Raw genomic sequence first — 16,560 nt, forward strand, 5'->3', positions numbered from 1 at the left:
TAGTGAAAATTTTCATACTCCAATTCTAAGGCAATGAATGAAGATCAAATTTTTCAGAAATTTGTCCCTACCAGTTCGAATGGTGGGCGCGTGTAAGACTTTGAAGCTAGGTCTAGAATAAACATTTAATGTTACATTGATTAGACCAGGACTTTTAAACTAGTTTCACAAAGTCTTTGATATTTTTTCCAATGTTACATTGACTAAACTTTATTTAATTTTATACTTAAATCTTATATTAAAATTAAAGCTCGGTTTAAAATGCGTTATAAATGTTGTACGGGCTACTCGAGGTATTGAAACTCATTTGGAAATAAGCTAAATGGGAATTCTGAAGCTCAATGTAATAAGCTTCAGCTGGCTATGCCTAGTAATCTGTGGGAGCACAGCGCACAGTTTGGATACCAACTCAAACATTGACCAACCATATCGCACTGCATACCATTTTCAGCCCCCCAAAAATTGGATGAATGGTTCGTTCATTGTATTACAGAATCCTTCATTACTGCTCTTAAAATTGCCAAATGATTGTACTGGTCTGATAAATTTGTATTTTGAATTGGCTTTTTGGGACATGGAACGCGATTTCGAAAATGATGAACAGATCCAAATGGTGAGTTTCCAATAGAGATACCTAGTTTAAACTATTTGCTTTTAATAATTCAAATTTGGGAAAGACCTTTTTTTATGATATTGTTATATTTTGATTTGTTGTAAAATACCAATTGTTGAGCTTAAGGGGCTTTCCTAATGAATAGGGTTGCAAGGAGAATGGGTTTAACCATAGAGGAAACTCTCTAGTTGAGTGCCCGAATCACTATTGGGAAACAAGACACGCCAAAACAAATCACTGTGAACACCAATAGCCGTTCATTTCTTTTCATTTTTTAGTTTTCTTGATTGCTAATTGGTCAATTTGTCCAAAAACTACTGAAACCACTATTGGGGGGTCTTAGTGGCTAGCACCTACGTCAATGCAGGAAAGCCAGAAGGCTAGCTTTAAGCTCTTCACTCACCTATAGAGGTTCACCAGAAAAATTGAAATTTTGACATACGAATTAGGAACTGTAGGTGCATGAAGGTAGCCTGAATGGCTACTGGGTTGTTTCCCCTACTCGTAAAATATGGGCCAATAAGTTTAACTGAAAAACTACACAGTTAAATCCTGATATCTCCGACATATGAAAAGAATGGTATGTTTTGACACAGGACCCATGTTCTACAAAGGCTATTACCATTTGTTCTACCAGTACAATCCGAATGGATCTACTCCGGGCAACATTGTGTGGGGACATTCCGTTTCAAAGGATCTGGTGAACTGGAGGTCATTGGATGCAGCAATTGTGCCAAGTGAATGGTATGATATTGGAGGCTGTTGGTCTGGATCTGCTACTTTCCTTCATGGCGGCAAACCTGTTCTTCTCTACACAGGAATTACCAATGCCTCTCAACAGGTACAGAACATGGCTGTGCCCAAAAATTTGTCAGATCTTTTCTTGAGAGAATGGGTTAAAACCCCTGAAAACCCTATTATAGTTCCAGATAAGGGCATGGCTGGGAATAATTTCAGGGATCCAACAACTGGATGGTTTGAATCTATGGATATGAAGTGGAGAATAGCTGTTGGTTCTGTGGAGGGAAATAGCGGAGGAGTGGCACTTGTATACGAGAGCACCGATTTTATCAATTGGGAGAAGGCAAAACATCCTCTGCATTCCTCTGAGTCTTCAGGAATGTGGGAATGCCCTGACTTTTATCCAGTTCCTCTTTCAGGAAATCAGGGTTTCGATACCAGTTATTTTGGGCCTTCTGTCAAGCATGTTATGAAAGCAAGCTTGGCAGCAAGAGGGTCTGATTATTATAGTGTGGGGAGGTATTTGGTGGATGAAGGTATATTTGTTTCAGATGATGAATTGGATTTAAGGTATGACTATGGTAAGTTCTATGCATCAAAGAGTTTCTATGATGTGAGTAAGAACAGAAGGGTTCTGTGGGCATGGATCAGTGAATCTGATAGCCAGTCTAAAGGTTGGGCTGGTTTGCAGGTACCTTCCATTTTTATTGATTTCTTAAACATTATATACTAAGACTTGATTTTTAGAGTAAAAGTGTTAAATAATTAATTAATTTTTTTTTTTCTAAACTTAAATTTTCAGGGTGATTCTTTTATTTATGTATTTCGAAGTCGGTTTCTCCTTTTTGACAAATGTCTAGCACTTCCACTAATCTAGAATCTGAGTACTTGACCATAATTTAATGTTTGAAAGATAGTTCAGACTTGATTTTGCTTTGTTTCTATCATACTTAGGGGATTCCAAGGACCATTTGGTTGGATGATGACACAAAAATGAACATGATACAATGGTCGGTTGCAGAAGTGGAATCTCTTCGTGGAAAGAAAACAGTTAAGAATAACACTGTTCTAAAAAGTGGGGAGCTTGTAGCAATCTATGGGGTAATCGGTGCACAGGTATTGTTTTACTTGTACTATTGCTTTCATCTGAACTTTTACGTTATGATAAAGTTTCTAGATGTTGTGAGAATGATTATATTATACATTTAAAGATTGTTATAATCTATTCAGTAAGATTATGTTCTTGATTAGAATTTCTCTTGTATTTTTAATATTAAAAAGCAGTTAAAATGGGGCTAACTCAAAGACAACAAGCTTAGTCATAAGTCATTATCAGCAGACTAACCTAATTTATGTTAATGTTATCAGTATATTTGTCTTATATAAAAAGTTGGAAGATATTATTTTAGAGATATTGTTCGATTAATTGTGTCATATAATCAAAAGAAATTGATTATGAATAACCTTTTATATTATTAAATTTACTAAATAAACAGTTATAAAAATTATAATTTTATTTCAATATATAATATATTTTATTCTCTGAAATAATAAACAAATTCTGAAGTTTTTACTTATTACCAGCAGATAGTGAGCCATAATCTTGTTGTGTCTCAACAAAAATCATTGTCTTAACAGTGGTTTATGTGGTTTATTTTAAAATTGTCAAGAATCCTCCAATGTTGACCTGAATTAACAAATAATTATATAATTTTTCTAGGTGAAGGTAACTAAAGTTCTCTACTCATAACAAGTTTTTTCTAAGTGAAGGTAATTTAAGTTCTGCCATGTTTAACAAAAACCCTAAAAGCAAGTCAAGCTTCATTTATAAAATAGTTGTTTAGTGAAATCTATTAATAATTTTTAAACTATAAAATAGTTGTATTGTGATTTTAATTTAATATTAAATAATAATAAAAAGTTTATTTTATGGTCTGGATAGATGCTTCAGGGAAATTTGAACCCTTATTTGAATGAAAGATACTTTGTTTAAAGTGGAATAGTTTAAAGAGTGTTAACATTTTGTCTTGAGTTGACCTCCACTATATAGAGGTTTAGGTTAAAAATCTTAAATAATTTTTCAAAATTTGAAGATACAACAATAAATAAAATTAAGAAAGAGAATTGTACAATAAAATGAAAAAAAATTGGTCAATAAGTGATCATTTTAAGATAATTGTAAATCTATTGTCCTCCTCATTATTTGCTTTGACCGCCACAAAATTAGTACATAATTAATCCAACACATATTTCTTTAATAATAAATATTTTGACCAATATCTATATACAAATGTGTTAGTGCACTATAATAACTCCTTCAAAAGAATATTTCTTTTTAATAACTAGATTACTGAATATAACAACTAGATTACTAAATATAGATTATTGGAACATGGTCTTTTCTTCTCCAAGACTTTTTACTTTGCTACATGCTACACTTCTATTTTATGTTTTCAATTTAATAATGAATTCTCTGTTTGTTTTTTAAGGAAAAATCTTGAAAAGAAATTGTTTCTAAATTACTTATGTATTACCAGATGGATGTGGAGGTTTCATTCGATCTTAGGAAAATGGAAATTGCAGAGTTTGAAGAGATGGAGGCAAATGCTACTGCTGAAGGCTTGTGTAGCAAAATAGGAGTATTTCACAAGGGTGTTGTTGGGCCATTTGGGCTGCTTGTGCTGGCTTCCAAGGACCTCACTGAGTACACTGCTGTGTTTTATCACATTATTTCACATCAGAACAAGTTGAAGCTATTACTGTGCAGCGATCAGAGGAGGTAATTATTATGATATTTAACACTTTTAGTCTAAGAATCAAACTTAGTATATAATGTTTAAGTCTTTCGTTCATATTGTAAACTCACACTAGATTTTCCTCTCCTTCAGATCATCAACTTTGGATGGTGTGGAGAAACCAATTTATGGATCCTTTGTTCCTCTAACTGACCCAAAGAAGATTATTTCATTGCGAGTGTTGGTGAGTTGTAAATTTTGACCCAAAGAAGATTATTTCATTGCGAGTGTTGGTGGGTTGTAAATTTTTCAGCTTGATCAAGAAATGTAATATATTCGAGAGGAAATTTTATTTTATGTTACTGAATACGTAGAAGTTGTGATGAACAGGTTGATCATTCAATTGTGGAGAGCTTCGCAGAAGGTGGAAAGAGTTGCATAACATGTAGAGTTTATCCAACGCTAACAGTAGGAACGGATCTGGCGCATTTGTATCTCTTCAATAATGGCTCTTCCCCAGTTCTTTCTAGCCAATTGAATGCATGGGATATGGAAACTGCTAACATTAATAAGTAGTGATTTTGAAATGTGAGAAAACCGGGGTCACTAAAATTTTAACATAAAAAATCATTGTAATTTGTTCTTCAGTTAAATTGTCCTGTTAAATAAGTAAACTTCAGATATGGAAAAGGATTAGTAGTTAATTTGATGGTAAAATTTTTCTATCTACATGACCGAGTTCCTTATTATTGGTATTAATTATGTTGTCTAAGATTTGTATGATTTTTAGTTATTGATTTTCAAATTAATATTTTGATGGTTTTGTCCTCTTTTAAGGCATTGGACTTTAATTTTGTGGCCTTTTGAGGTCATTTCTCAAAATACCTTAGAGGTACAATCTCATGATTGGTTTCTCAATTAAAATAAATAAAATTTTAATAACTAATCTAAAAGAAAATAATCAATAGTTTTATAATTTTAGACTTCAACTTAGTGTAATTATGACAAAAGGAGTACAGTAAACTGTAATTATGTCAAAATCCGGTTATCTTTTGAGTTTGAATAAATAGATTGTTTGTTCAATACTATAAGACAATTTGTTGTGCTCCAAAATTAGTTGGATAAACAATACATTATGAAATTAATGATATCCATGGAAATGGTGTTGTAATCTTTTTGACTATATTGTATCTACATAATAAAACTTCACCTTACCTATAATAAGCAGATTAATAAATTATATTTGAAATCTATCATAATCTAGCTAATCTTGCATTTCATAATTCAATATAATAAATTAAATTTGACCTTGTTCAAATTTACATGTCTATCAATGCCAAACATGATATATCAAGACAATTTATTGTAATATAGATCTATCATATTGTTGGCCATGTGCATCTTGATCATCCTAAAATCCAAATTACCAAAAGATCATTAGTTTTGATATGCATGAGGTTAACATTGAGACCTAGAAGATTTTTCCTTATGTAGGGGAATCTAGCGATGTAAAATCAACTTTGTTTCATCCAAAATATTAAATTTACCTTTTTTCAAGTTGTTTTGGTGGACTTGGAAGCTTAACTTAGAACACAACTTAACTCAAACAACAATAATAAAAATGAAATGAATGGTGAAATAATAATCTGAATATTCAATAGGCTTGTGTGCATGCTTTTCTCTCATGACTTAAGTACAAAATTTGATTAAATATAATTAGATTGAAGTAGTATTTCTTAAAAAGGGGCATTGGAGATTCCATGGTTGGAATTTCAATTAGACCCCTACCTTGAGTGTCTAAGAAAGTTAAGTAGCAGAATAAATTCCTAAACTAATCTTAAAGAAATGGTAATTAAGCATGTTTTTCTAATCCTATCTGTATTACCCTACCACATAAATTATAGAAATAAAATTTTCTTTCTTTTCTTTTAGATTTGTTGTATCACACCTCATTTATTCCTCCCCTATAATCTCTCTTAGATTGCATGTTTTTAAATTGTGTGAGGTTTATTATATGTCTGTATGTACACCACTAACTGTATTTTATTCTGCATTCAAGGTTCTCATATCAAATCCACAGTTATTTGGGACATTATACATTTTAGGTAAGTAGTTATTGTGCATTTGTATATTTAAAAAAACATCTCTCCTACCTATATTTCAAACATCTCCTACCTACATTTCAATTGCCAAATATTTACATACTTGCAAATGCATATATTCCATATTGTCTATTTTGTTGCCTGAATGTTTGCATATATTGTATCACATATTTTGGAAGCTAGGAACTTTAGTAGATGTGTGGATTTGTAGTTTTTGAAGAAAATCATATAGTTCAACTAGGTAGGCAGAGTTTGTAATCCAAAGTTCTTAAGGTGAGTGTGTATTATTGTCCGAACATGATCGTCTGCTGCAAAAGCTATGGTTTACCTTATTTTAGTGCATAGGATTTGGGAATGTCAGAATTTTAAATTTTTGTGCTATGATATTCTCCTCTTCCACTGCAAGATTTGGGTTCTCCATATTCGTTGGTCGACGAGTTTTAGAACTGTTTTTAGCAAGCTCTGTGCTTTGTTATTTTTGCATTATGCTTTTCTTTTCATATCCTTCCTTTACATTTTTATAATCTAAAAAGAAAGGATATTCCATCTAATTATGTTTCATCATGGCTGCCTCCAACCTTGTCCGATTTTTTTAATTTTTCCTTCTCACATCTGCAACTTCAAGAGTTAATACCAACTTCAATGATGAAATAGACATTGCATGGGGCAGTCAGAATGTTAAGATATTTAACAATGGTCAAGCTGCAATTTTCTCTCAATTCTAGTATATGTTTGTGTTGAATATTGAAGGCTAACAGTCACATGGGTGTTTTCCTTCCACTTGTATTGTGTCTTTTCAGCTGATCATTTGTGATCTATAAATGCTGATAGCATCTATTGTAAACTCATTCTATTTCATCAATATAATTTCTCTGCTCTCAGTGTGGACGTAGCCACGATTTATGGTGAACTACGATAAACATCTATTTTTATACGTCTTAATTAACTTACAATTTGTTCTAATCCTTGACAAATATTAAACACATTGTATAAAATGATGATTCTTTTATTGATAGAAAGATTTTACAATATATAATATTACTCTACATTATTTTCATATTTCGCTGTGTCAGTTTTTAACAGGAATATTTTGGATTATATTCATGATTTATACATCTCAGCTTCACTTCATATTTCTACAAGAACAGACGAATTGCTCCTAAATCTCATTTCAGTTCATGATTTACAAAAACAGGTTAGCTAAGTCACTTATAGCTAATATTTTCCTAGCAACTCACTTATAGAAATTTTTATGTTCCTAGTTGTGGAGATAAGTTGGAGTGCAAATTATTCTTTGTCACTGTCAGTGCAATGTAAAGGAGTCTGTAGATTACAAATCTCTTCACTTATAGGTTAAATCCGACTGCTCAGCTTGAACCCCATGGGCCCTTGTTTATGCTATCATTAGACAAAATTGAACTCTTTAAAATGCTTGGGGAATGATGCGTCATGAATTGTTTCTATTGTGTTTGCAATATTTATGTACTAAGTTTCTTTATTTGGATTCATCAATGTAGATTTCAATTCTTGATTCAAATCAAGAGTAAAAAAAGTGCATTTTGATAGTGTTTTTTGGTAGGGAAACTTAAGAGTTTTTCAGAATAAATCTTTCAATCAACAAGAAGAGTATAGTGTCTTCAAAGATTATATATTTTTTAAAGTTAAAGTGACTCAATCAATGGCAGGTTAGATCGTTAGATTAAACCTTGAAATGATAGCCATGCTAAAATTTCCTCGAGGTCTATGGAGTGGAAGCATCGTAATAAAAATTGTTTGTTAGCAGAGCTCTTAGAGATTTCTACATGTTCTTAGATGTGTTTGTACTTCATATGTAAATTGTCTTAGTTAGAAATGATTCCACTCATCTAATGGTTAGATTGATTAATGTTATATGCATGCAATGACATCTGATCAGCGAGTGCATGAGAATTACATGAAAAGCACATCGTAAGGCATACATATCTCAACATACTATTTAGTTCCACAAGATTTACTTTACCGTACTAGATCGTAGATGCTACGTTACTCTATGCATGTAATAGAACTATATTTCATCATAGTGTACAACAAAAGCCATTTATGGAAGTCACTTGATTTTGTGAGATTCTTTGGACCAAATAGTAAGATTGAGGCTGTAAGTCAAATGAGTGTGGGCAATCAATGGTTTGCATTAAATCCTTGGATGTCAATATGCAAATTCCAATTTGAGAATGCATATTGTCCTATAGGTCTTCTTATCGCAAAAAGTCTCTTGAATCCATCCTAAAATGAATTTCTAGGATAAGGACCTCCATTCTGCTACAAGTTATTGTTCAAATAGTTTTAATAGCCTTTAATAGGGACTTGAGCTGTAGAGAGCCCTTGTAAAGATTTAATATTGTATTTTTGCTTATATATTGATAAGAACTGACTATTTCTTTTGCCATTTACAACCTGTAAAAATCAAAACAAGTAGTAATATTGCACTATTATAACCAAAAAACTACACTTGTTTCAGATTCTACTGACATGTAAAAATCCTTTCAAATCAGGCAGTTAAACTTCAAAACATAATCATCATGTCACAAGATATAGGTTGTATTACAGAACTTTTGCAATTGAAATTATAAAAGATATTTTTTTCCTAAACAAATATAGAAAATTCTCACAATTTTATCGCTACTACTTCCAATTTCCGATTAAAAACTTGCCCTTACTCTGTTGGATGGTAAAGCAGTATTTATTTTTAAACTTTCAGTTATAAATGGCCATGTTTTAATTATTTTAGTGTTTTGTTGTTAGCTATTGTTATCCTCTTTAGAAAGTACAATCTCCATATCAAAATCCTCTTCCACCATTCTCACATCAAGAAGAAATTCCTCTATAAAACAAAGAATACCAAATGTCCAAATTCCCTAAAACAAATGATGAATATTCAACATTATTTGTTAAGAATATGGTCAATAGCTCCACAACATTTTTGTACAACAATTTCTTTCTTCTTTATAGCCATTTAGAAGCCTATCTTATTAAGTTATAAATGCCATGAAGCAACAAAAAATAAGAAAACAAAACAAAAATAGGTCACAAATTTGTGTGGTTCATCATCAAATACTACATCCCCAAGAAAATAGGATGTTGGTGTTTTTATATTCCTAGCATGGTATCTTTATAGGAACGACGATTAAGAGGTAAATTTAGAGTAACAAGTTTAGATTTGGACTACCTACAACTATATATCTTCATACTTCTGACTGTCTCAGGGAAAGCAACAAAAAGGATAGGATTATCATACCAAGCACTTATCTATAAGGAGTTTCGTAAGCTCATCTAGGATTTGAAAGCTTTTTCCAGGATAGATAGGTTTGAAAATAAACATGAAGGTATTTTATTTCATATTTAAATGATTTACCCAAAGTGGTTCAGTACCTCACTTATAGTTAATATTTGCAACATCAAAATCTAAATATCTCAAACATGTATTTTATTGTTATATGGGCAACTTTAATTACTATTTATGGATTGTGTTAATTGTATAAATTTATTTTATTTGCTAATGAAAATTGCATACATTTTTATTATTTTACCATCTTTTTGTATGATACTCAAAATTGCTCAAATCCATTTTACTTGTTCTTAAATACAAAACATTGTTGCATTTTATTTAGTTTTAATTAAATTCACATTTATGGTGCTCCTTGCACAATGCATTAATATCCAACAAATTAAATAAACATAATTTTCTATCTTGTATATCCAAAACTGACTATCTCAACAAGTTAGAAAAAATCATGGATTTTACAAATGTCTCCATTCTAATTCGTTACATTGCTTTTGCAATTTCAAATGGTAATATATATGTAGTTTCTAAAAATAAATTTTGAGTTACGAATTTTTTATTTTGAATATTGTTATCAGGCAAAGATTTTTATTGCTCATTTCAGATTTATGTGGACTATTGTTATAATTCCACACCATTTTTACACAATATACAAAGCATATCACTGCTATCAGCTTATCGTACAAAAACATGGAACTGCCAGTGTAAAAATATTTTTGAGGTCTTTATAATAGTTAAATAAACTTAACTGAAATAAAATTTAAAATCTCCATAACACTACACACTAATTACATGGGAAAACTTTTGGAAGAGAAAATCTCATACTTCAAAAGCAACCTAATATATTTTTCAACAATCAATAATAGATTAAAACAAATTTGGGAAGTAACCTTCTCTTGGAGTATAGCTAGAGGCAATTGGAAAATTTTGAAGCTTCTAGATTATAAATGATTATTACTCATTGTGTATGGCTTAAGTAAACCATTTTTGTGTTTTAAATGATGTGATAAGGTTAGTGTTATTATTTTATTTTATGTGTTTCAAACTACTTCTAATTGGTCATTGAGAACCGTTAGAAGCATTCCTAGGTTAGTGAGTTAATTATGGGGAGTTAAGATACAATGGTTATAATAATTAGTTGTCGAGTTTTTGTAAACTTTTATATATGGCATATTTTATAACTGGATGGGGGGTTGGAGATGGAGTCTCAATGAATGAGACCGAATGATGTAAAGAGGAATTGAGAAATGAAGAAGAGGGATTAAATTCTATATTCATATGTTCTATTCTTCATTTCTGCATTCGTGATTTTTTGTTTTCATTAGTTCTTGAATGAAAGAAGTTCAATGTTTCTTGAATTGAGTTTTTGAAGAATGTTTAATGTTAATGGAATCGATGGTTTGAAAAAAAAAAATAATAATATGCAACACAGAGTTATCTTCGATGCAGATTTTAAAAGAAAACAAATAGTTGCCAATGTGGTTGTTGCTTGAAATAAGATAGGAGATACCATATTTATAAGTTTGATTGGGCTTAATTCACTCTACTGTTATGCGCTCCGCATTAGATTGGTATCAGAGCATAGTAAAAGATCCCGTTTAGGGTGAAGATCTAAGATTTTGAAGACTAGGAGTCCTTTGTTGATGCTTGGAGTTGAATCATCCTCCAGGAGTGTTCCAAAGTGGTGATTCCAAGTCAGATAGATCTTGGATTAAAGGTGGTTTCTGAGGTTGTTGTTTGAAGAAGGTTGATAGTAGGTCATCATGGCAGGGAATGAAGATGAAAAGTACATTCAGAGGTCATCCATATTCAGGACACAATGCAAATGCAAGGGTAAGATATGCAAGGTTGTTGTTTCTAGTGGTACTCTCACTAATCTTGTTTCAGATGAAATGATTTCTAAGTTGAATATTGAAAAGATAGTACACGGTACACCTTATAGAGTGTATGGAATGAATGATGATCAGTGGGTTGATGTCAAGGAACAAGCATATATTTCTTTAGATATTGGTTCATATGTTGATACTATCCTATGTGATGTTATGCCTTTGGGTGATTGTCATGTAATTTTGGGTAGAGTGTGGCAAAGGGATGTTAGATCCTTGTATGATGGCAGCAAGAATAATTATGTTATTAATAAGAATGGAAACGTGTTTGTTATGAGTTCATTGCAGGATGATAAGGTTACATGGGGAATGTCAAGGACACGGTTGATGGGAAGAAGAGAGTTCCCAAGGTGTAAGGAACATGAAGGCAAAGAGAAAATGTTGAAGAGGAGTGATGGTGTTTTGGAGCAAGTAGCCATCAAGGATGAAATCAAGGTATGTGGTCCATCTAAGGGACAAAAAGAAAGGTTGCAGCAGATCCATTGCAAGGACATTAATGAATCTCATGGTAGAGAGGTTCAAATATGCAAAATAGAGGTAAAGAATGAATTTGTTGATAAAGACAAAGAGGAAGAAGCAAAGTTTGATAAAGAAGAAATGATATTGGTAGGTACTATTCTATGTCCATTGAAGATTGGGCAAATTTTTTTCACAAGGACAGCCATGAAGGAGAATGGGAAGATAGACACCAAGAGGAAGGTGAAAGAACAAGGAAAGTGGCTAAATGATGATGATAAGTTGTTGACAGGGGCAGAGGTGTGTAAACATGGTGAAACTGAAGATAAAGACAACATAAGGATGATGCGTCATGTGACGACCAGTTCAAGCATGTGTATAGGGGCAGCCTATACTAGTCTGAATATATTACTATGTTTTTTGGTACTAAGTTTGTTTGTGTTGCAGGTATATCCTACTGTGGTGTAGATTTCTAGCATGGTGGAGTTGACAAGGTTGTCTCAAAGCCCAATAATGGCAGGCCTATGTTATGGCCTTTCCTTTCTAATGATTTGGTCTTTAGATTTTAAGCACAAGAAGAAGAGAAGAAGGTGTCAGCAGAAGGTACAGGGTCTACACTTCCAAAAGGTATATGAAAATAGGTGTAGACAGTATGAATTAAGCATGGAGAATCATAGAATAGAAGAAAGTACAGTTTTAAAGCATCCAAGAAGACAAGATGGAAGGTACAACTAGCAAGTTTGTTTTTCAAAGCATTCCAAGAGGACTTGTAACAGTTTCAAAGTTGGGGAGTATGATGTAGGGGCATCTGGCAATTGGAAAATTTCGAAGCCTCTAGATTATAAATTATTATTACTCATTGTGTATGGCTTAAGTAAGCCATTTTTGTGTTTTAAATGATGTGATAAGGTTAGTGTTATTATTTTATTTTATGTGTTTCAAACTACTTCTAATTGGTCATTGAGAACCGCTAGAAGCATTCCTAGGTTAGTGAGTCAGTTATGGGGAGTTAAGATACAATGGTTATAATAATTAGTTGTCGAGTTTTTGCAAACTTTTATATATGGCATATTTTGTAACTAGATGGGGGGTTGGAGATGGAGTCTTGATGAATGAGACCAAATGATGTAAAGAGGAATTGAGAAATGAAGAAGAGGGATTAAATTCTATATTCATATGTTCTATTCTTCATTTCTGCATTCATGATTTTCTATTTTCATTAATTCTTGAATGAAAGAAGTTTAATGTTTCTTGAATTGGGTTTTTGAAGAATGTTTAATGTTCATGGAATCGATGGTTTGAAAAAAAAAAGAATAATATGCAAGACAGAGTTAACTTCGATGCAAATTTTAAAAGAGAACAAATAGTTGCTGATGTGGTTGTTGCTTGAAATAAGATAGGAGATACCATATTTATAAGTTTGATTGGGCTTAATTCACTCTATTGTTGTGCGCTCTGAATCAGATTGGTATCGGAGCACAATAAAAGATCTCGTTTAGGGTGAAGATCTGAGATTTTGAAGACCAGGAGTCATTTGTTGATGCTTGGAGTTGAATCATCCTCTAGGAGTGTTCCAAAGTGGTGATTCCAAGTCGGATAGATCTTGGATTAAAGGTGGTTTCTGAGGTTATTGTTTGAAGAAGGTTGATAGTAGGTCATCATGGCAGGGAATGAAGATGAAAAGTACATTAAGAGGTCATCCATATTCAGGACACAATGCAAATGCAAGGGTAAGATATGCAAGGTTTTTATTTCTAGTGGTACTCTCACTAATCATGTTTCAGATGAAATGATTTCTAAGTTGAATATTGAAAAGATAGTACATGGTACACCTTATAGAGTGTATGGAATGAATGATGATCAGTGGGTTGATGTCAAGGAACAAGCATATATTTCTTTCAATATCGGTTAATATGTTGATACTATCCTATGTGATTTTATGCTTTTGGGTGATTGTCATGTAATTTTGGGTAGAGTGTGGCAAAGGGATGTTAGATCCTTGTATGATGGCAGCAAGAATACTTATGTTATTAATAAGAATGGAAAAGTGTTTGTTATGAGTTCATTGCAGGATGATAAGGTTACATGGGGAATGTCAAGGACATGGTTGATGGGAAGAAGAGAGTTCCTAAGGTGTAAGGAACATGAAGGCAAAGAGAAAATGTTGAAGATGAGTGATGGTGTTTTGGAGCAAGTAGCCATCAAGGATGAAATCAAGGTATGTGGTCCATCTAAGGGACAAAAGGAAAGGTTGCGGCAGATCCATTGCAAGGACATGAATTAATATCATGGTAGAGAGGTTCAAATATGCAAAATAGAGGTAAAGAATGAATTTGTTGATAAAGACAAAGAGGAAGAAGCAAAGTTTGATAAAGAAGAAATGATATTGATAGGTACTATTCTATGTCCATTGAAGATTGGGCAAATTTTTTTCACAAGGATAGCCATGAAGGAGAATGGGAAGATAGACACCAAGAGGAAGGTGAAAGAACAAGGAAAGTGGCTAAATGATGATGATAAGTTGTTGACAGGGGCAGATGTGTGTAAACATGGTGAAACTGAAGATAAAGATAGCATAAGGATGATGGGTCATGTGAAGACCAGTTCAAGCATGTGTATAGGGGCAGCCTATACTAGTCTGAATATATTACTATGTTTTTTGGTACTAAGTTTGTTTATGTTGTAGGTATATCCTACTGTGGTGTAGATTTCTAGCATGGTGGAGTTGACAAGGTTGTGTCAAAGCCCAATAATGGCAGGGCTATGTTATGGCCTTTCCTTTCTAATGATTTCATCTTTAGATTTTAAGCACAAGAAGAAGAGAAGAAGGTGTAGGTAGAAGGTACAAGATCTACACTTCCAAAAGGTGTATGAAAACAGGTGCGGACAACATGAATTAAGGATGGAGAAGAATGGAATAGAAGAAAGTACAGTTGTAAATCATCCAAGAAGAAAAGTTGCAAGGTACAATTGGAAAGTCTATTTTTCAGAGCATTCCAAGAGGACTTGGAATAGTTTCAAAGTCGGGGAGTATGATGCAAGGGCATCCGGCAATTGGAAAATTTTGAAGCTTCTAGATTATAAATGATTATTACTCATTGTGTATGGCTTAAGTAAGCCATTTTTGTGTTTTAAATGATGTGATAAGGTTAGTGTTATTATTTTATTTTATGTGTTTCAAACTACTTCTAATTGGTCATTGAGAACTGTTAGAAGCATTCCTAGGTTAGTGAGTCAGTTATGGGGAGTTAAGATACAATGGTTATAATAATTAGTTGTCGAGTTTTTGCAAACTTTTATATATGACACATTTTGTAACTGGATGGAGGGTTGGAGATGGAGTCTCGATGAATGAGACCGAATGATGTAAAGAGGAATTGAGAAATGAAGAAGAGGGATTAAATTCTATATTCATATGTTCTATTCTTCATTTCTGCATTCGTGATTTTCTGTTTTCATTAATTCTTGAATGAAAGAAGTTTAATGTTTCTTGAATCGGGTTTTTGAAGAATGTCTAATGTTCATGGAATTGATGGTTTGAAAAAAAAAAGAATAATATGCAAGACAGAGTTATCTTCGATGCAAATTTTAAAAGAGAACAAATAGTTGCTAATGTGGTTGTTGCTTGAAATAAGATAGGAGATACCATATTTATAAGTTTGATTGGGCTTAATTCACTCTATTGTTGTGCGCTCCGCATCAGATTGGTATCAGAGCACAGTAAAAGATCTCGTTTAGGGTGAAGATCTGAGATTTTGAAGACCAGGAGTCCTTTTTTGATGCTTGGAGTTGAATCATCCTCTAGGAGTGTTCCAAAGTGGTGATTCCAAGTCGGATAGATCTTGGATTAAAGGTGGTTTCTGAGGTTATTGTTTGAAGAAGGTTGATAGTAGGTCATCATGGCAGGGAATGAAGATGAAAAGTACATTAAGAGGTCATCCATATTCAGGACATAATGCAAATGCAAGGGTAAGATATGCAAGGTTGTTATTTCTAGTGGTACTCTCACTAATCATGTTTCAGATGAAATTATTTCTAAGTTGAATATTGAAAAGATAGTACATGGTACACCTTATAGAGTGTATGGAATGAATGATGATCAGTGGGTTGATGTCAAGGAACAAGCATATATTTCTTTCAATATCGGTTAATATGTTGATACTATCCTATGTGATTTTATGCTTTTGGGTGATTGTCATGTAATTTTGGGTAGAGTGTGGCAAAGGGATGTTAGATCCTTGTATGATGATAGCAAGAATACTTATGTTATTAATAAGAATGGAAAAGTGTTTGTTATGAGTTCATTGCAGGATGATAAGGTTACATGGGGAATGTCAAGGACATGGTTGATGGGAAGAAGAGAGTTCCTAAGGTGTAAGGAACATGAAGGCAAAGAGAAAATGTTGAAGATGAGTGATGGTGTTTTGGAGCAAGTAGCCATCAAGGATGAAATCAAGGTATGTGGTCCATCTAAGGGACAAAAGGAAAGGTTGCGGAAAATCCATTGCAAGGACATGAATGAATATCATGGTAGAGAGGTTCAAATATGCAAAATAGAGGTAAAGAATGAATTTGTTGATAAAGACAAAGAGGAAGAAGCAAAGTTTGATAAAGAAGAAATGATATTGGTAGGTACTATTCTATGTCCATTGAAGATTGGGCAAATTTTTTTCACAAGGATAGCCATGAAGGAGAATGGGAAGATAGA

At 32.7% G+C, this 16,560-nt stretch overlaps 1 protein-coding gene across 2 annotated transcripts; it reads left to right on the plus strand.

The window, feature by feature from the left end:
* Positions 1 to 299: 299 nt before the first annotated feature.
* LOC149568620 (beta-fructofuranosidase, insoluble isoenzyme 1-like) lies at positions 300 to 4,818 on the plus strand. 2 transcript variants are annotated; one of them, XM_089821486.1, is made up of 7 exons: positions 300 to 473; positions 605 to 613; positions 1,210 to 2,045; positions 2,309 to 2,470; positions 3,892 to 4,133; positions 4,243 to 4,333; positions 4,480 to 4,818. In XM_089821486.1, the coding sequence occupies exons 1-7, from the start codon at positions 323 to 325 to the stop codon at positions 4,663 to 4,665; spliced, it is 1,677 nt and encodes a 558-aa protein (XP_089677612.1). In that variant the 5' UTR covers positions 300 to 322; the 3' UTR covers positions 4,666 to 4,818. The 2 variants fall into 2 exon arrangements, with proteins under 2 accessions (XP_089677612.1, XP_089677613.1); XM_089821487.1 differs by lacking the exon at positions 605 to 613 and having other exon boundaries at positions 300 to 484.
* Positions 4,819 to 16,560: the final 11,742 nt, after the last annotated feature.

The sequence above is a fragment of the Cupressus sempervirens genome, chromosome 3, assembly GCF_028749045.1.
Source record: "Cupressus sempervirens isolate cs-2001-9-10 chromosome 3, ASM2874904v1, whole genome shotgun sequence".
Lineage (NCBI taxonomy): Eukaryota > Viridiplantae > Streptophyta > Pinopsida > Cupressales > Cupressaceae > Cupressus > Cupressus sempervirens.